This window comes from Vicia villosa, linkage group LG3, assembly GCF_029867415.1.
Source record: "Vicia villosa cultivar HV-30 ecotype Madison, WI linkage group LG3, Vvil1.0, whole genome shotgun sequence".
Lineage (NCBI taxonomy): Eukaryota > Viridiplantae > Streptophyta > Magnoliopsida > Fabales > Fabaceae > Vicia > Vicia villosa.
The window spans coordinates 192350145-192371530 of record NC_081182.1 but is presented as its reverse complement, the minus strand read 5'-3'; the positions used below and the strand labels follow the sequence as shown (position 1 = coordinate 192371530).

The 21386-nt window shown below is 33.7% G+C and overlaps 1 protein-coding gene across 1 annotated transcript; it reads left to right on the top strand.

Moving 5' to 3' along the window:
- The first annotated feature begins 6752 nt into the window (after nucleotides 1-6752).
- On the top strand, nucleotides 6753-9960 carry LOC131659621 (putative disease resistance RPP13-like protein 1). Its single transcript, XM_058928788.1, has 3 exons — nucleotides 6753-6919; nucleotides 7017-9845; nucleotides 9931-9960. The coding sequence occupies exons 1-2, from the start codon at nucleotides 6753-6755 to the stop codon at nucleotides 9811-9813; spliced, it is 2964 nt and encodes a 987-aa protein (XP_058784771.1). The 3' UTR covers nucleotides 9814-9845; nucleotides 9931-9960.
- The last annotated feature ends 11426 nt before the right edge of the window (nucleotides 9961-21386 follow it).

Below are 21386 nucleotides of genomic sequence, written 5' to 3'. Positions count from 1 at the left end.
CGAAGAAAGAAGCCAACACTTGACATTATGAGTCAAGGTAGATTTCCCATCCTTTGGACTTATCATTACCAAAGCAACTCATTATTACTTGGGGATCCAAACAAACTTATTATTTTAGTACCACTTTGCATTAAGCACATTAAAATTTCTGACAAAAATCGGGCAGAGTAACGGCTGTTTTCGGGTAAAATCCTTATATCAATGCCTTGGAATTAAACATCAAGGGCTTTCAAGGAAATACCTGCACACATAAACAGACAATAATCCAATGCCAGACAGACAGAATACCAACAGAGTAACAACAGAATAAGGGTCCAGAGGTACTAAGTCCATAAGTCCAAATCTCCAGAATGCTCGGGATAGTAACCAATAGTCCAAAAGAGAACCTTAAATGTTTTTTAGATTTTTGTTATTTATTAGTGTTTTGGCATAAAAGTAAAGTATGGTCCAAGTGGACAAAAGAAAAAATAGCGGAAGCATAAACATATGTCCAAACGGACAAAAGGAAAATAGCGGAATTATAAACGTCCAAATGGACAAAGAGAAAATGGCGGAATGTAAATAGGATGAAATGATAAAATAAAGCGATAAAGCGAGAAATATAAAGAGCGGTATAGTAAATTGCAGAAATTAAAGTCAATTGTTAGATGTTAAAGATAACCATCTTGAAACTTGTCAAGTATGTTATCAAAGTTAGTAATTAAGATCGATGGTGAGTGAATGATGTACTCGGATTTAAATTCAATGGAAGTTTATCAGAAGCTTGATAAAATCATAGCGAATACACGATAAAAGTCTCCATAAGTCTTAAATCAACCGCATACAATTCTCTTCCATATTTGATCTTTTTATCGAGTCGGGACAAATGTAGGAGGATTCTCCATGTATCAAGATTATCAATCAAAAGAAATAAGAAGAAGAAGAAGAAGAAGAAGAAGAAATGATCTAGTCTTTATCAAGAATCCATATAATTCTCAAGATATTAAGACTTTCATCAATCGAAAGAAAATAAAAAAAAGAGATAGGAATGAAAACATAAATTGATCTAGTCTTTATCAAGAATCCATAGGATTCTCAAGATATTAAGACTTTCATCGATCAAAAGAAAATAAGATGAAAAGATAAGAATGAACAATAATGAAAAGGTAACATGATCTAGTCTTCATCAAGAATCCATAGAATTCTCAAGATGTCAAGACCTTCATTGATCAAAAGAAAATAAGATGGAAATAAGAAATAAGAAGGAAAATAAATTGATCTAGTCTTCATCATGAATCCATAGAATTCTCAAGATGTCAAGACCTTCATTGATCAAAAGAAATAAAAGAGAAACAATAAAAATACACAAACACATAACCAAGGGAGTATAGTAAGAAAAAAATAACCAAAACAAGTCAAAAAAGGGCAAAACAAGCATTCTGACTCAGTGGAAATCGATTTACCTCTGTAGGAAATCGATTTCCTGAGTGCAAAGTTCAAAAACAAGCGCAAAAAACAGAGTGGAAATCAATTTACCTCTGTAGGAAATCGATTTCCTGCGCACAGTTTTCAAAAAAACAGCATTATGAACTATGAAACTTGATTTAGGCAAACATACAAACACCTTATGATCACATATCCATTAGAGCACAAATTTTCCATCAATTCACCATCAAATAGCACCAATATAGCATCAAAGATGCATCACATACAAGCACAAAAGAATCACATTATGATAGATGAATAAAGATGAAGAAAATTACCAAATCTTGCACAAAACTTAGATCTACTTCAAAAAATCACCAACACAAATCTTGATCTCTCAACAATTGAAGAAAAAAGAGTGAAATGGATGGTGGCTTAGCTCAAAATTTGTGAGGTTCAAGATGTGACTCACAAATTTTATGAAAGAAAAAAAAAAGCTTTGGTGAATTTGGTAAGGATGAGGAGAGAAATTGCAAGGGATTTTTTGGCTCTCAAAGCTTGTGAAATGAGAGAGTAGAGGTCTCTCTTTATAGAATTGGAGCAAGAGTAGTGGCAATTTGGTCATTTTGTGTTTGGTAATTAATTTGTGTTTAATTGGTGTTTAAGTGGTAAAATGGAGTTTAAATGGGTTTAATGAAGGGGTTAATTTTGATGAGGTGGAAAATTGGTAAAATGATCAAATAAAAAAGGTGCCAAAATGATGTCAAGCTTCCCTCTATATTTTTTTGAATTTTGCGCACAGGAAATCGATTTCTCACAGGGGTAAATCGATTTCCACCCTTAAATTTCCAAAAATTGTTTTCTTGCACTGTTTTGATTTTTGCCCGATCTTTTACCTGTAAAATGTAAACAAAAGAGACAAAACACATATTTTTGGATTTTGGTTAGTACTAAACAAATAAAAGGCTATAAATGCTCGATAATTCCCCTCAGAGGTAATCACAGTATCAAAGATAAAACTCCACAATGATGATATTGATTGATGATTGAATGAAATTGACGTATGATCTTAGGGTCCAAAATTGGGGTATGACATAATCGGAACCATTGTTTTGTTTATTTCTTTTCTTTTGAATGCTAATAGGCATTCTATGTGCAGAGAGGCACTAATAATCTTGACAGGTTTGATTCCCGGTTTTGTGTACGAATGGAACCTAAGGGTAGAGACTTGTGATGATGTACGGGCCATGTGAAGTGACGATTCATGGGGGAAGGCTCATGAATCCGAATCCATTTCGTATGTCAAGATTTTCCAAAGGATCCATGACTCGTGCCACCTCCTAGACGTAGAAGGGGACGGGAATAGAGGGATACCTTGGTAACGGTTTTCCGATTAGTAATCTTGTGTTTGAGTTGTTGAACTCTAAGTATGATTCCATATAATGTTAGTGTGTTAACTCAAGGTCTAGTTCCTTGTTGTGACTTGAGATTTATAGGCTAGAACCCTTTAGAGCCGAGAGGACCCATAAGATAGGGAACTCACTGAGATGTTTTATCTCACCCCATTATATATTGATTTCAGGTACTACAGGTTCCGCGAAGGGTAAGGAGAAAGCAGTTTGATTTCCTTATTCCTTATGCTTCTTTTGGATATGGCGAAGCTTCCGTTGTGGATTTCTTTTGTGATCATTGTTTGATCTAGTTCTTAGTATTTTCTTTTGGACATCTTGTATGTATTATGCCATTTGGTAGAACTTTTGTGTTAGGGCATTAATATGTATAATGTGTTAACTAGGAACTTATAAGTATTTTCAGTACCAAATACTTGGATTCATGTATACCTATATGCTTTGATGTATCTATTTATATATGGGTGTTACAAACACGATGAAGTCAGAGGTCAAGGAAGCACAAGTAGACCTCAAAGAACAAGACACATGCCTACAGGGTTGCAAGAATGTATGATTACATTAGATGATGTGGTCGATTACAAAGTTGAGCTGTTACTCTATGATTTCTTTGTAGATGTCAAACCAGTCAATGCATGTGAGGCATTAAAGGATTCAAAGTGGATGAAAGTGATGAATGAGGAACTGAAGTCCATCAAAGTTAACAACACTTGGTCACTTGTTCATTTGCTTCAAGCCAAGAAGAAAATAAATGTGAAGTGGGTATATGAGGTGAATTTTAATCCCAAAGGAGAAGTAAATTGACACAAGGCAAGACTTATGGCAAAAGCATTTATTTAGAAGGAAGGAATCGACTTCGAAGAATTTCTTGCATCAAATGCAAGGATCAAAATAATCAAGTTGGTTGTTGGTCTAGCAAACATGAACAACTAGAATATGTGTCAGATGGATGTGAAATGTGAATTTTTGAATGGCCCCTTAGAAGAAGAAGTTTATGTTACATAACCTGTTGGGTTTGTGAAACAAGGTGAAGAAAGCAAGGTATACATGCTGCATAAAGCCTTATGTGGACTTAAACACGATCTAAGATCTTTGAATAAGAAGGTAGGTAGATAGTTTCCTGAGGGATAAGGAATTTTTGAAATGCACAACTGAACATGGAGTATACGTAAGAAGAAGTAAGAGTGAATTATTTATACTATGTCTTTATGTCAATGACTTGTTAATAATAGGTACCTGCAAGAAAGAGATCAAAGACTTCAAAGATGATCTTAGTAAGGAGTTTTTGAAATGTCAGAGTTGGGCAACATTTCATACTTCATTGGTATCGAATTCTACAAGAGTGGTATAGGCTTGATGATGCATCAAAGAAAATGTGCAAGTGAAATACTCAAGATATTTGAGATGGAAGATTGCAATTTGATTTCGACATCGGTTGAACTAAGACTGAAACTGTCTAGCAACTCATATGAATATGATGTCGATCCAAATCAGTTCATAAGACTTATTGGATCATTAAGGCACCTTTGTCATACAAGGCTTGATCTAGCATACATTGTAGATGTGGTGATTAGATTCACGCATAAGCCAAACATATCTCACTTAGCTGCGACGAAGAGGATAATAAGGTATCTCAAAGGAACTCTCGACTATGGAATTTTGTTTCCTGCAATTGATGAAGGAAAAGAATGCAAGCTAGTGGTCTACACCGACTAGAGTTGGTGTAGTGATTCTAAGGATAGAAAATCCACGGCTGGTTATGTGTTTATGTTAGGTGGTGCACATGTTTCTTGTAACTCAATAAAAGAACCAGTGGTGGCACTATCGTCGTGTGAAGCATAATACATGGTTGCTTCTCTTTGTGCATGTCAAACAACGTGGATGGTGAATCTGGTCGAAGAGATTACAACAAAGAATCATGGAGCGATTACCATGAAGATCGACACCATGTCAGCTATCAATTTGGCGAAGAATCGAATAGCACATGAACGAAGCAAGCACATCAAAATGAGGTTCCATTATCTTCGAGAACAAGTAGCAAAAGGGAAGTTGAACTTGGAGCACTGTAGAATTGAGATCAGATTGCAAACATCATGACGAAGAGTGTGCATGTCGAAGTATTTAGAAGATTAAGAGGAATGATGAATGTGGACAACTTAGACACAATGAATTAGGCAGTGTGTTTGGAATGTAATTCATGGTGTCGAAGCATGTTGTTGTCGAAGCATGTAATTCATGGTGGTGTGTTGTCGAAATGTCGAAGGATTTAGACTAAACATGAATTTCGACTTAGGCATATTTTGTATGTTTTAGAAGAATTAGGTTATTTGGGTTTTTCTTAGAGAGCAAGAAAACTCAACCTATAAATAGGGCGTTACCCTATTGTTGTAAATAACATGCACTTGCATAATTGATAAGTTTCAGCTTTAAGAGCAGAGAGAAACTCTGCAAATATTCTCTAATTATTCTTCCCCTATTTTCACAAAAACCCTAATTTTCTCTCTTCCCCGATTCATTTTTTCTCTTCTTCCGTTATCGATTGTGCAGTAGAGTCATCTTGCAATTAAAGTTGGTTAACTCATTTGAGTGAAGAGTGAAGAACAAGAAGCGAAATCGATCGGTGTGATTGATTCTTGTTCACGAAAATTGATTTGAAATTCTCCATAGGTTTAATTTAATTCGAACAATTCCATTTTTTCCCAATCAATGAAATAAGTTTTTTAACTATATGATAATTAACAAGAAAAACAATCACTTTTTCCTTTTTATTAAAATTATAGGTTTTTTTTATTATCTTACCAAACGTAGTTTTATAAAAAAGAAAATAATTTTTCTTTGACCCATAAATTATAAGTGGAAAACAAATAAATAGAGAATAATTATTTTATCACTTAGTTGTCAATATAGAATAAAAAAGATAAAGAAAGCACCCAATGAAAAGTGTACATCAAATATTTATTTTGTTCTTTATATTTTTAGTTTGATAGTTTTCCAGTTTGCTCCACACTATCATTTCTATATATCATTTTAATATATTTTAATATTATTCACAATTATTTTTATTATTAATGTATTTTTTTTCATTGAATTAGAAAACAATTAGTGAATATGTAAAAAATTTAAATAGTAAGTACTTAGTAGATTAATTCCCTTTTCCTTTCAATACTTAATTTTTAATATATAAAATTTATATTTGATATTAGTATTTATTAATTTATGCATTCATTACTTAATAAGTATTTTTCGAAGTTATAGTAATAATTAACACGTGTTCAAGTAATTTTAATAATATTTATCACATTTTAGATAAATTCTACTTTTTTTTTTTTTATAAATTTTTGTACTATAACTCAAATACTTTTAATAATAATTATCATATTTTAGATAAATTCTACTTTTTTTTATAAATGTTTATACTATAATTCAAATTGTCAGGAGAGAGTAATCTAAAATGTTGCCTGATTCTTTCTTTTAATGAATCAATTTAAATTTTTTTAAAAATAATTGTTAATTTATAAATATTAATAATTTATTTAGATTAATGCATTAATATCAATAATTTATTTAATTTTTTATTCAGCTTTTTACTGGTTTTTAAACAATATACTCTACAAAATATACAGTTTTCCTTCATAAGACAATATGTTACATTTAGTGCATGCATGAGTTACAAAGTTGGTTTCAATTTTTTAATTTCTTTTGACTCTCCAGTTTTAAGAGATATAAAAGTTACAAATGATTTTGTTGTTTGCAATAAGAGAGTCTTCATATAAGAGCATTAATCAAATAAATAATTATTTTTAATATATGTTTAGTAGTTTACACTTTATGTAGTATATATGTTTTAAGTGTTTGATTGTATTTCAACAATGCTTAGAAGATAGTTTCTGTTCCATTATGCTTAGCAGAAGCTAACATATTACCAACTTACAGGTAGCCATGGCAGAACTGATGGTTGCAGGAGCATTTCTTACACCTGTTATCCAAGTAATTGTTGAGAGGGTTGCCTCAGGAGATTACAAAGACCTCTTCAATAAACGGTTGGTGAATAAACTTGAAATCACATTGAATTCTATCAATCAAGTGCTTAATGATGCAGAGAGAAGGCAATACCAGAACCAAAATGTGAAGATTTGGCTTGATCATATAAAACATGAAGTAGATCAGCTGTTGGATGAGATTGCTAAAAGTGCACAACGAAAGAGCAAGGTTAAACACTATAGTTGGTCTTGGTGGGATGGGTAAGACAACCCTTGCTCGGCTTGTCTACAATGACGACAAGGTGCAAAACAGCTTTGAACTTAAAGCTTGGATCTATGTTTCAAATCCATTTGATATTTTTGGGCTCACTAAAGAAATTCTAGAGCAATTTAATTCTCCAACAGATAGTGAAAGCTTGGAATCACTCCAACGTCAATTGCAACAAACAGTAATGGGAAAGAAATATTTGCTTGTTCTAGATGATATTTGGAAAGCTAATGAGAAAAGTTGGGAGCAGTTACTAATTCCTTTTAATAAAGGATCTTCTGGAAGTAAGATGATCGTGACAACACGAAGTAAGGATGATGCATCAGCCATGAAATCTGGCAAGTTAGTTGAATTAGAACAACTGGAGGAGAGTGATTGTTGGAGTTTATTTGTGACACATGCTTTTCACGACAGAAACGCAAGTGATTATCCAGATCTTGAATCAATTGGAAAGATGATTGTAGACAAGTGTGGAGGGTTGCCATTAGCTGTTAAAACAATGGGGAACCTCTTGAGAAAAAAATTCTCTAAAAGTGAATGGGAGAAAATATTGAAGACTGATATGTGGTGTTTATCAGAGAGAGACAGCAACATAAATCCAGTATTGAGACTGAGTTACCATAATCTTCCTTCAAATTCGAAGCGTTGTTTTGCATATTGTTCCATATTTCCCAAGGGTTATGAGTTTGACAAGAATAAGTTAATCAAACTTTGGATGGCAAATGGTTTGTTGAATTCCTACAAAAGTAAAGAAGAATTGGGAAGTGAAATATTCGATGATCTAGAATCAATTTCATTTTTTCAAAGATCCTTAGATTTTGATCTTGATGGTTCTTTTATCATGCATGATCTTGTCAATGACTTGGCAAAATCAGAGTCTGGAGAGTTTTGCTTAGAAGTGAAGGGTGATAAGGTGCAAGATATATCTGAAAAGACACGCCACATTTGGTGTTCTCTTGATTTGAAAGTCGACGATGGGATATTAAAGCACATTTATAGAGCTAAGGGATTACACAGCTTGTTGGTAGAATCACCAACGTATGGTGGCGAATGCTTCATGATAAGCAACAATATGCAATGTGATATGTTTTCAAAATTAAAATATTTGCGGATGTTATCATTTAGTGATTACGAAAATGCATCCGGAGAGCTAGAACTAGCATATGAGATAGGCAGTTTAAATCTTTTGCGCTATCTAGACCTGTCTTGGACAGATATTAAAAGGTTGCCCGACTCTATCTGTAAGCTTTATAACTTAGAGGGACTGGAAATGGAAATGTGTGGTAATTTGACTGAATTGCCTTTAGACTTTTACAAACTTGACTGTTTACGCCATCTTAATCTGGAAGGAACTGCAATAAAGAAGATGCCAAAGCAGATAAGGAAACTAAACCATCTACAAACGCTGACTAATTTTGTTGTGGGAGAGTCGAGTGGGTCTGATATTGAGGAGTTAGAAAGTCTCAATCTTCTTCAAGGAAAAATTAGTCTTTCAGGATTGAACAATGTCACTGATCCAACACATGCCGTAAAGAGCCGTTTGCAAGATAAGAAGTTTTTAGAAAAAATACATATGATATTTGATGGTTCAATAGTGGAAAGCAATGTGTCTGTCTTGGATGCCCTTCAACCAAATATCAATCTGAAGAGGCTCACCATTAAGAACTACAATGGCAATATGTTTCCAACTTGGATAAGGGGGTGTGATTTACCCAATTTAATATCTCTTAAACTGAAGAACTGTAATGGAATAAAGATCTTTGGCAATAACTCAACAAATGTCCCATTCAAGTTCCTTGAAGTTTTGAAATTTGACTGTTTGTCTGAATGGGAGGAATGGGTATGTATTGAAGGGTTTCCTCGGCTTAAAGAGATTTCTATAAATGATTGTCCAAAATTGAAAAGGGTATCACTGCCTCAACATCTTCCTTCATTACAGAAATTGTTTATAGGTGGGTGCAAAATGGTGGACGTGTCAATTCTCAATTATGATAAAATCATAGTGTTGGATCTACGGAATTATGAGCGGATTGAGTTGTCATCAAGCTTGAAAAGGTTTGTCCTTGGTGAAAATCAGTATGTTGAGTTCTCCATGGATCATTTAATCAACAATCCCTTTCTGAAAGTGTTGTCGTTGGATTTTAAGGACTTGGTAGAATGTCCCTCTTTAGATTTGTGTTATAATTCTCTTTGGGATTTTTCAATAAGAGGATGGCAGTCCTCCTCCTCGTTGCCTATTTCACTACACTTGTTCACCAATCTATGTATTCTAAAGTTGTTGGATTGTCCAAGGCTGGAGTCTTTTCTTATGGGAGGTTTGGCTTCCAAGTTGTGGTCCCTTGATATATGCAATTGCCCAAAATTAATTGCTTCCAGAGAGGAGTGGGGTTTATTCCAACTCAATTCTTTGACTCATTTCATAGTTAGTGATGATTTTGAAAACGTGAAGTCATTCCCCGAGCAGAATCTACTGCCACCAACTCTGAATTTTCTTATCTTGGATAAATGTTCAAAGCTAAGAATATTGAACTACAAGGGATTTCTCCACCTCAAATCTCTCAGTGGTATATCTATTAAAAACTGCCCTAGTCTTGAGAGTTTGCCGGAGGAGGGTCTACCCAACTCCCTTGATAGTTTGTACATTGAAAATTGTCCATTACTTGAAGAGAAGTACAAAAAGGAGGGAGGAGAGCGTTGGCATACAATTAGTCACATCCCTAATGTGAGGATTGATCGTATTCGGCAGCATTAGATTGAGCTGTAGAAATGTGATGTTTGTCAGAGGCAAGTACAACCCATGTGTTCATTTTTTTCTTAATTTTTTATTGGCCACAATAATAACACTCTGTATGTATTTGATGTTTAACAGTGAAGTGATCCTCAAAGATCTTGCAGACCATATGGATTGAAGTGATATATGGATTGATGAATCTCGGTGTTTAGTTGATGTTGGTGTCGAAATTCCAAAATTGGGCCATATGGAACTTAAATAATGATGCTGCTTGGAAGTGTCTGGGCATTTGCTTGGTATAATTTTTGGTTCTGGAGGAATAGAGAGGTATATGACGGACAATTCCACCGCCGATTGGACCCGACGAGACATATTATTAACCAGGCAAGCGAGTATGCTTCATTCTTCTTCAATAATCTGAATGGTCATTTATTATAATATGTTTGGTCTGTTAGTGTTCCTGTTTTAAGGCGCCTGATATTAATCACATCCCTATATAAAAATCAATCTATCTATATATTACATTAACACAAATTATTCAAAACCATTTCATGGCATTCTTCATTTTCAATTTTGAATCAGTCTATATATTTATATAAAAATGTTTTAAATTCCTTTACAAATCATTTGTTTTCTGTCATGCTTAACAAATCATTTGTTTCTTTTAAAGGAAACCTTACTTCTTGGTGAACTCCAAGTTCCCATTTCTACTCTTGTGATGATAAAACATCACCAGCTTGGTTAATATGGTTACACCTGTATCCTGATAACTGTAAATTTAGTTTTTGACTCAGCCTATATGCAGTGCTGTGATCATTCATTGTAATTTAATTAAGAATTTCAAGTTACTCAAATACAATAATCAATTTCTATTACCTCACAAATACTTACCAACACTCAGCCTATAATACTTACCAACACTCACGGACGACAACTTCGACTATGAATTCGTCACATTTATCAAATTTAGTTCTACTTATTTTGTGCAACAACCAACTAAAACATCTTGGTCGGTGCCATACTGCCATCAGCTCTGGTTCCAATCCATGCATCCATCGTCGCACAAAATGAAAACAAGTGGATGCATCATTATGCATAACTCTATAATTTTCCATCACTCCTAATTTCCAACTGCAATACCAATCATCCATCACTCGCTACGATGTTTGAGAAAAGACCTAGAAAAGACCTAGAAACATATATATATATATATATATATATATATATATATATATATATATATAGATATACACATATATATATATATAGATATACACATATATATATATATATATACATATATATATATATATATATATATATACACATATATATATATATATATATATATATATATATATATATATACATATATATATATATATATATATATATATATATATATATATATATATATATATATATATATATATATATTTGATAGTACCGTTGATGATGAAAACAAGTCATAAAACATTGTTAGAATATGAAAACTAGTATATTTGATGGTGTTATGTTAAAAATGAAAAAAAAAATATATGATTTTTTTTGTATTTTAAAATATCATAAAAATTCTTTAACCAAATATATAAAATATTTTTTTGCTCCCACTAAATAAAATTTCTGAATTCGCCACTGAGGCAGCTGTATTCTTTTGGTTGTAACAATCTTATACCCTTCTACTTATTATAAATTTGTGATAATACATTAAAATAACCATATTTTTTTCAGGCTTGGATACTACAATACTTCCCAGACATTATTAGCTAGGGAGAGGTGCCTACCTACATTGAGCTCATGCCGCGTGCCAGTGCATTCAGCCCCCTCAGAGGAAACCAGGTGCTGGATCCTTACAAGCGCGGACTTGTTCGCATGGCTGCTGAGGACGTCAAATATGACTGTTATTCTGTTCACCATGAGACGGTTTCGTTTGACGAGATAGCACTACACTCTTGATGGTTGGCCGCCAGCTCGACCATTATTGTACGTTATCTTCCGGAGTGCTCATGCATTAGTTTGTCTACACACAGACGATTCCTCGTGAGCCTAATGTCTTCACTCCTATCGCCATGACCCGTCGAAAGTTAGACGAGGTCTTTGCAGACTGGGAGCATCACATTGTTCCTGAGGAGGCTCGGGCAATGATAGCAGAGCACGACTAGAGCTATGCTGAGGGGTACATCACCTGGTACTACAGAGTGTCACACCCGTACATGCTTTCCACTGCACCTGGAGATCCCCTAAAACAAGCCCACGAGGATATTCTGCGGACTCATTAGGCTAAGTTGGACCACACTTAGGATCTTCTTCCGCGGTGTCGTCAGATAACTGACACGGGCCTGGGAGCCATTGCAGATGTTATTTTGATGATGTATTCGATATTATGACCAACATTATTTATGCGATGTATTTTTTTTGTCTACCTACTATTGTCTTTAAAATGCATTACTTTAATTTTACATTTTTGCAATAAAAATTGAGTTTTGGAGTGAAATGAACATGATTTGAAAATATAGAAGACTGTTCCGTAGGTGCATCTACGGAACACTCTGTTTTCACCATGTTCCGTAGGTGAATCTAGGGAAGGATTGTTGAAATGAAATAAGTTGAATTTAACTATGCTATATATTTTTGTGCAATCAAATTGATTTGAAGATTTCATCTCTCATTCTAAAATCCTATAGAGTAATAGAATGTTGTGACTTATAAATGCATCTTTCAAATAAAATTGTTTCAATAAATTTCATGTTAGGATGGTATGATAATCAAAAGCATTGAAATGGCAGAATTTGTACTGATAGTGCTCCATGTTAGGACTAACACATGAAACTTGATCTCTTCTTTGTTTGTGAAAAGATACTTTGTAAACAACTAAAACTAGTCAGTTACTGCTTTGTTGGTACAGTGACACTTCCATCATGATTTTGGTTAACATGGTTACACCTGTAACTTGATAACTGTAAATTTAGTTTGTGACTCAGCCTATATGCAGTGCTGTGATCATTCATTGTAATTTAATTAAGAATTTCAAGTTACTCAAATACAATAATCAATTTCTATTATCTCTCACTTAGGCATCCATCATGATTTGTGCAGTAGTATACGTTAATAATGTATATAGCTTTAGTAGCATTGCCTCTCGCAGTACCTGCGGCCATTGAGTGACAATGTTTTCTGCCACCATGTGTTCTCTCACTGGTATGCCTCCACCACTTGGTTTATCACTCTCCCTGAACCCTTTGACGAAGTCTCATCTTCATATATCGCCGCACGCACTTCCTCGTGCAGGAAACACCCTGGCTTATGAGGCCACGCACATGAGGTTTTGTTACCAAATTCTTCAGTCTTCGGGATCATCACAGTCCTTCTCATCACCAGACGGCCAGGTTCACACGTTATTTACTTACCAACACTCATGTGAGATAACTCTGGTGTTGGTGCCATCAGTTTCAAGGTCAATAACAAGACTACTTGCTATGGTGTTGGGGAAAAGACCAAGAAAGTCTAATGCAACAACATCCATAATCTCTATAATGTTGTTCTCAGTCTCGACTCTCTAAAGTAGAATAGTGATGCAAGAGCATTTCTTACACCTGTCATTCAAGTTATTGTTGAAAATTTTGCCTCAAAATACTTCAAAAACCTCTTGAATAATCGGTTGGTGAAAAAACTTGAAATCAAATTGAATTCTATCAATAAGGAATTGGATGATGCAGAGACAAAGCAGTACCAGGAGGAAAAGGTGATGATTTGGCTTGATAATCTAAAGCATTAGGTATATGAAGTAGAACAACTATTAGATGAGATTTCTACAAGTGCACAACAAAAGATCAAGGTTAAACACCAACAACATGCTGCTACATCTGATATGTGTGTTTAAATAGAATAGGAACTTCACAGCATGCTACTATAACCACATTTTCATATTTCACTGATTCAATTAAATTCGCTCTAGGTTGCCGTTCAAAGAAAGTCTTTCGCCAAGTCGATGTTAAGCATGTAATTCTTATGTTTTTCAAAGCCTTGAATGCATAGAGAGAAGCTAGAAACCTAGGTCACTCTTCTCTTACTTGGATTAACACATGTGTCAATGACATTGTGTATAAGCCTTCAAATGATGAGAGAATTTGCAAGTGGAATCTAGTGTATAAGCCTCCATGGTTTACGGCCGCGACAAAACTGTATCAGCAGTTGCTGATACCGATGTCGTTATTCACAATGTTGTGAAAAACGATACCAATAACAAAGTATAATAGGGAACTAGGGAGGAGAAGAAGAACACAAGAATTGGTTATAACTACTATTCTTTCACTTTCTCTTAAAACAAGATTACAAGTTTACAAGAATAACAAATAACCTCTCTCATGAATTACAGATCTTGCTAACTGTCATTATATTTTTTTCCTTTTAAAATAAAAAACACTTTTTCCAAATTAATAGAGCAAGCTCCTTTTAGTTTTGAATTGGTGGTTTATAATGTTATGTTTTTCTCTTGGAGTTGGTTAGCTAGAATAAGTTTGACCTCTTCTTTTTCTAGTTTTTATGAGTGATACAAGTTACCGCTAGGTTGTTTTTCGAACTTGTAATCCGGTGTAAGGGTTGCACCCCTAGTGCGATTTCATATTTCATTTGCTTTTAAAAAAAAAGCATTGATGGCAAATGTAAACATATTTTTTTAATTCTTAATTTAATTATCGATTTATTTAAAGAGTTTAGTAGTAGTGCACTGTCATATAAATAATTTAAAATTTATCGTCTGACTTGACATATACATGATTGTCATTGATTGATTGTATAAAGATAATTTACTCTCTCATTGTATCATCCATTTTCTCTTATTTAAATTACCAACAATATTAAAGCCAAAAAGTATTGAATCACAATCTTTATTTTAAAATTTTACACAAATTAGAAAAAAAAGTATTAATAAATAGAAAAATACTTTTTTACAGTCGCTTTTTATGTATTGGTGTGTAAGTAGAATGTTATTGTTTCACAAACGAAAATTAATTCATTAATATAGATTTTTTACTTAAGAGATACTCCCTCTGTCCCAAATTATAAGAGAAAATCACTTTTTAGATTCATTGAATAATTAATGTATCTGGTTTATATATAGACCAGATACATTATTTATTCAATGAATCTAAAAAATGATTTTCTCTTATATTTTGGGACGGAGGGAGTAGTTGTTTTGGACTGATAAAAATAATAAATTACCCTTTATATATGTGTGATTTTGAAAATCAACTTATAACATCTCTATATGAGAAAATCAATAGAATATTTACACCATTCATAAAAATAACATTTAATTCTAACTTTGAACCCTATCGTAAGTCACCACCACTACAAAATAAATCGTGATAATTACGGCAGTTAAATTAGGCCGATTATGGGGTTACAAAAAGGTGTTTTATAAAACATTTAAGTTTTGTGCCACTAGAAAACTAGTGGCGCTTTGTAATTAAACGTCGTGCTAACTGCCGTTTTAAACAAAGGTAAAAATGAAAGTTTCTTATTGAAAGTAGTGGGATTTTGAACTGCCACAATTCTCATTTTGAAAAAAATTAAAACCTAATCAAAATCTTTAATTTATTCAAAAGAAAAGGATATATTACAACGAATGTAGTTTCAGAAAATACAAAAATATATCTTAATTTTAACATATGCATATCTCCATTTTCTACTCTTCTCAACTAAACAACTCTTAGCCTAAACCCCTCATTACTTTCCATAACAATTGTTATACCTTTTGTACTGCATGCAATCCAGTCTTTGCTGTCAACTTCAGCCAACATCATGCTTATCTAGAAAGCTCACAACCTAAATATCAAATTCAAGGTGTAAATGACTTTTGTAGAATTCATGTAATAAGACTAAAATAAGTGAAACCCAACAAGTCCTTGTAAAAAGCAACAAGAGAAAAGATGATTGAACTCACCAAACAATAGAGAAACCAATTTAAACAATTAATAGAGAAACTAATCAAGACAATGGTATAAAGAACTATTCAAACCTGTGGGCTTTTTTTGACCTATGAACTTTAAACAAAAATAATTGCAAAGTATTTGCTATCAATCCGTGTTTATAAATAGTAGGGTTAATACTACTTTTCACCCCTGTAATATAGGCGAAATTCGCTTTACCCCCTCGTAATATTTTTTTTAGTTTCTCCCCTGTAATATTTTTTTGTTTCAATTACCCCCTAAGCGTGCAATTTAAACACCAAATCTAGGGGGGAAAATCAAACAAAAAAATATTACAGGGGGGTAAATTTTACACTTAGGGGGAAAAAGATATAGTAATTTTATATTTCAAGGGGGTGTTTGAAAAAAAAATTTACAGGGGGAAAAAGCGAATTTCGCCTATATTACAGGGGTTTTTTTGTATATTTAACCCTAAATAGTATGTAGAACTCTAACAATACGTCAAAAAGACTTTTAGACAGCGCTTTTATACAAAAGCGCTGCTATAAGTAAAATAAAAAATAAAACACGAAAACTGTATATGAAAATGAATAAAAGCACTGCTAAAAGGCCTACCTTAGACAACGCTTCTGAAAAACGCTGCTAAAAGTGTTGCTTCAGAAAGCGCTTTTTAAAAAGCGCTGGTAAAGGACCAAATTAGAAAGCGCTTTCTGAAAAGCGCTACCTTAGGCGGATTAAAATTGAAATTAAAAAATAGATTCTCACAAACGAAAAACCCTATCGTTCTTTCTATTCTCCCAAACGAAAAACCCTATCGTTCTTCTTCTTCTCCCAAACCAAAAATCTACTGAATCCACGAACAAACTATCTCTATCCACGAACAAACCTTCTGAATTAGAAGAACCCTAATTGAACCCACAGTTGCAGATTTCCCATTTCTTCTCTCACGAAAATCCCTTCAGCGAATTCGAAAAACCCTAATCTAAGCCACAATTGTGATTTTCTTCTTCTCTAAAAACAAATCGCTTTCATTTTAGGTTTATATCGTTCTTCTTCGACATTAGAGGTGTGAATTTACTTTGGCATTGTTTATAGAATTTCAATACAAGCTCATAGCATAAGTGTTTAATGTAGCACCCTTAATTTAATTAAATTGGTTAATTAAATTATTAAAGGATTTAAATATTGGATTTAGTCGAATTTGGATTGTTGGTATTATTTTAAGAGGCGTATTTGGATTTATTAAGTTAAAGTCGGATTTTAGTCTGATAGTCGAAAAAATAATATTAAGAATAATATTTTTTATTCATTGGAATATTTTATTTTAATTAGATTAAGTTGGATTGTTGAGTAGTGAACAACAATATGAGGGTATGTATAGTAAGCCCAATGAATCAATTAGAAATAATAGTAATTATATTATTATTATTTAATTTATTGGATTAAAAGGAAAAATATTAGGTTTTGCTGAACACAAAGAAATAAGGGTTTTGGAAGTCATTGGAAACAGATCGTGAAACGAAGTTGCCAACAAAGAGGAACGAGGTTTTGAGCAGAAGAGGAATCGATCAAGGATTGCTGGGAAAAGGCAAAGAGGGCAAAGGCTTGCACTCGATCGGATATTAGAGGCGATCTCCAATCCAAGGTAAGGGTGGGGTTCGATTCTTATAACCGGGTATATGATAGTTGATATGTAGGGTTAGACTCTGAATAATTTTCTACCATGCTGCTTTGAATTCTACGGGTGAATTTTGATAAAAAGATTTAACCCGTTATTGATGAAATTGTGTTGATGAATTGGTGTTGTTACTGTTACGGATAAGTGTGGCTGGTTATACCTTAGATTATTGAGTCGCTGACGTTAGAAATTTTTTGCATCGAATGTGAAGTAAGAGGTTTGATCGAGACTGGAAATTAGTACGAAAGGTTTTGGGAAGGATACAAAGGAGTTGAAGGGATGGAACCTCCTGATGAGTGGGACGTCCGTCCCTTGTGGCCTAATAAGGTGGGACGTTCGTCCCTGGTGGTGATGGGATATGGGGCGCCCGCCTTGTTGTTTTGGGGGGGAGGGGTGGGACGACCGTCCCCTTGGATTGGTGGGGGCCACTTGGTGATTTTGGGTTGCTGGCACGTGATCTGGGTGTTTGCATCATAGATTGAAATGTGATACTATACTTTTAGGTACCTTGTCCATTAGTCTAGTATATGGAAACATAATACATATATAATAATACTTTTATAATATGAGTCACTAGATTAATAGAATCAGAACATAGTGTATTTTAGAAGGACATAGAAAACTAGCTTAACTGGTATTTTGATAACAGGTAGTAATTGGAATAGGGGATGGCAATTAATGATAGACAGAAACCTTGGTTGTAACAGGGTAATATATCAGTAGGAATAAATTTACAGTATAAACTAGTAGAGATAGAAGAATGGTAAAACAGTGCCAATTTTAGTCAAATAGGAAATTAAGCAGTGTAATTAATTAACTAGAATTACATGAAATTTGTCGGGGAGGTTCGTATGTTCTAGTAGATATAATTAACAGAAGTAGGAGAGTTGTTAACTGGCTTGGAAAATTGGTAGCAAATAATATTGTATCAGTAAGCTAATTCTTAGCAGAACAAAAATTAATATTAGTAATAACTGAAGTTGATAACAATCCCGTTTGGTCGAATTAGCCGAATTATGCGATATACTTAGTTGTCCGGAATTTAGTCAAAGCTGACGGGGTAACAAAGATTAATTAGTAGATGATTGTGGTTGTGTTGCTTTGTTGAAATTATGTGGAATTTACTGACTTGCAGGTACAACTGGGTAAGATGATTCGTCCGGTTTATGGACATTGTTGATTATAGGTCTTATGACCCATGTTGTGTTGTTTGTGTTGATTGTTTCTGTGGGTAGCCTTATGGCGTGAATCCTAGCGAATATATGGTGAATATGTCGTTGCAATGAATTGTTGTTGAATTGCATGGAGATGTTGTTGTTATGTAGTAGTTGTTGTGTTGTTGTTGATTAAGTTGTAGGTCTCTGGCCAGTGTTGAAGCGATGTTAAGTACCCTTTTATTGGTACAGTGTTGATTAGTTGTTGTGTAGTGATGTTGATTGTTGTTGTTGTTATGATTGTTGTATTCATTGAATTTGCATACTAAGTTGGCCTGGATTGACAATTTTTAAGTTGGAGCTAATGCTCACCATGTTGGCCTCGACTAGCAAAATTAAGTTGAAGGTTTATGCCTTGTTGACGCCTCGATAACCTGGCATGTTTTAAGTTGGGAGTTCTGCTCCAATGGTACCACATGCATATGCACAGTTGAGTCGCATTCAAGTTGTATATGTGTAGTTGTTGTTGTTATCGCACTGTTGATTGAAATCAGTTGTTGTTATTAATTTTGTTGTTATTGTGATTATCAAGTTATTGCTTGTTGCCGTTACTAAGTTGATGTAACTATTCAGTTGTTATTTTGTTGTCCTTGTGAAGCGGTGGATAATTGTATGATTCTTATATAATATATTGATTATCATACTTTTGTTTATATTTTTCGATATCTCACCCCTTCTTCTTATGTTTCCCCTACCATGAGAAATTGACAGGTACTCAAGTCTAGCTGTGAATTTCGAAGTATTTTTATGAAGTCGTTAAGTTTCCTTTTGATAAGTCAAGAGGATCTTGATCTAATACGTAGCACTCGGGGGGAAATGTTTGGTCTATGTCGTTTTAGTTGTTGTTATTACTGTTGTATTTTTAAGTTGAATAATATTAAAAGTACCATGATGTTTCAAGTTGTTTAAGTGGATGGAGATGATCAGTTATTTTAAGTTGTATAACAATGAATTCCGTTGCTTAGTAATAAAAAGGATATTTTGTTTGAAAGCTGTTGTAAGTTGTTAGGTGATCCTCCAAAATTAAAAGTGTTATGTATCTGATCTGGTTGTGTTGTTAATGTTGAAATGTGACATCCCATGTGCAGTATGAAATTTTAAAAATATTCTAATATTTTGTTATATTTTCCGGGTAGAATTTGGGTGTTACATTAGTGGTATCAGAGCAGGTCGGTCCGCCCGGCCAGAGTTGCCTAATTGTTGTTTATCCCTTAGTACGCGACTAGTGTGTACAACACTATTGGTACTTGTTGTCTTTCTATCTATTTGTTGCAGAAGTTGGTGTGAAACTAAGTGGGGGAGAAGTTGTGCTTCTCAGATATGTTTCGTTTGTAAGTCGTTGGTGCTATGTACTCCTTAAGGAGTCAGTGCAAGTATGGTTGGATTTTGTTGACATGGATTCAAGATTTTGGTGGTTAATCAAGTGGAGCATCTGGAGAAAGTTGGATGAGGACGCGATGTTAAGGATGGTTGTGTTGGGTGAATTTTCGAGGACGAAAATAACCTAAGTGGGGGAGAGTTGTAACGCCCTGAATTTAATTAAATTGGTTAATTAAATTATTAAAGGATTTAAATATTCGATTTAGTCGAATTTGGATTGTCGGTATTATTTTAAGAGGCGTATTTGGATTTATTAAGTTAAAGTCGAATTTTAGTCGTATAGTCAGGAGAATAATTTATTTATTGGAATATTTCGTTTAAATTGGATTAAGTTGGATTGTTGAAAGTGTGATCCTCCAAAATTAAAAGTGTTATGTATCTGATTTGGTTGTATTTTTAATGTTGAAATGTGACATCCCATGTGCAGTATGAAATTTTAAAAATACTCTGATTTTTCATTATATTTACCGGGTAGAATTTGGGTGTTACACTTAACAAAGAAAGAATTGTTATGAATGTTAGTTAATAGCCAGTTAAAAATGTTAGTATGTTAGAAAATTAGTGCAAGACTGTTAGTAGTTCACTTTTCAATTGCTTATGTTTTCTCTGAATTTGTGTTGAAGTGTTAAATAAACTAAGTTTTTGATGTTGGTTCTGTACAGGGCTGTATGCTAGAACTTGTTAGGGGTGTTGAACTGTTTCGATTCTATTTCTTTTTCTGTTGTTTGTAGGCGAGAGCTTCTGAACGGAATTCCCGTAATCGTATGTCGTGTCTCGTATGATGAATGAATATCATTGTTTTGGATATGGTATGGTTCTACTGAGTCTTCCTTAAGTGTTTAATGTGAATGAGCAAATTTGTCGCAGGTTTTTATCTTGAATTTGGCCCGGTACCTGGCTTAGCTGCTAGTATTTCAAAACTGTTAGTAGCTTAGTTAGTTGGAGTTGTTTAAGAGTTAGTTAGGACTAGAAAATTTTGTTTTTGAAATTTGTTAGCAGTTAATCACTGTTAGACATTAAGTTGGAGGTTAAGTATGAAAACAAGTTGGTTATCAAACTGTTAGTGAGACTTGGTTTCATGTCAGCTTTGCTTGGCTTTTGAATTGATTTTGAATGAAATATGAATGTATGGATTGTATGGTTTATATATATGATTTAGGTATTCTATTTGTATGAGTATGTTTTATAAAGGGTTTGATAAGTTCGGTTGTCTCATGAGTGGGGACTATGTACTGATATGTTCATAATCCGGATTGGTCGAAAGCAATTGTAACAAGGGCGCACGGTGCCTTTGCTCGCTTATCTAACCTCTGGTACAGGGTTTAATGAATGTATCAAGCTATATCTTAGGAAAAGCGGATGTAATTATGTGAATGTTTAATTTGAGCTGCT

Bases quoted from the DNA above. Each gene is read 5' to 3' on its own strand.
- LOC131659621 (XM_058928788.1), top strand. From the start codon at position 6,753: ATGGCAGAACTGATGGTTGCAGGAGCATTTCTTACACCTGTTATCCAA. The intron at 6,920-7,016 runs GCAATACCAGAA...GCACAACGAAAG, and splicing joins CTTAATGATGCAGAGAGAAG to AGCAAGGTTAAACACTATAG.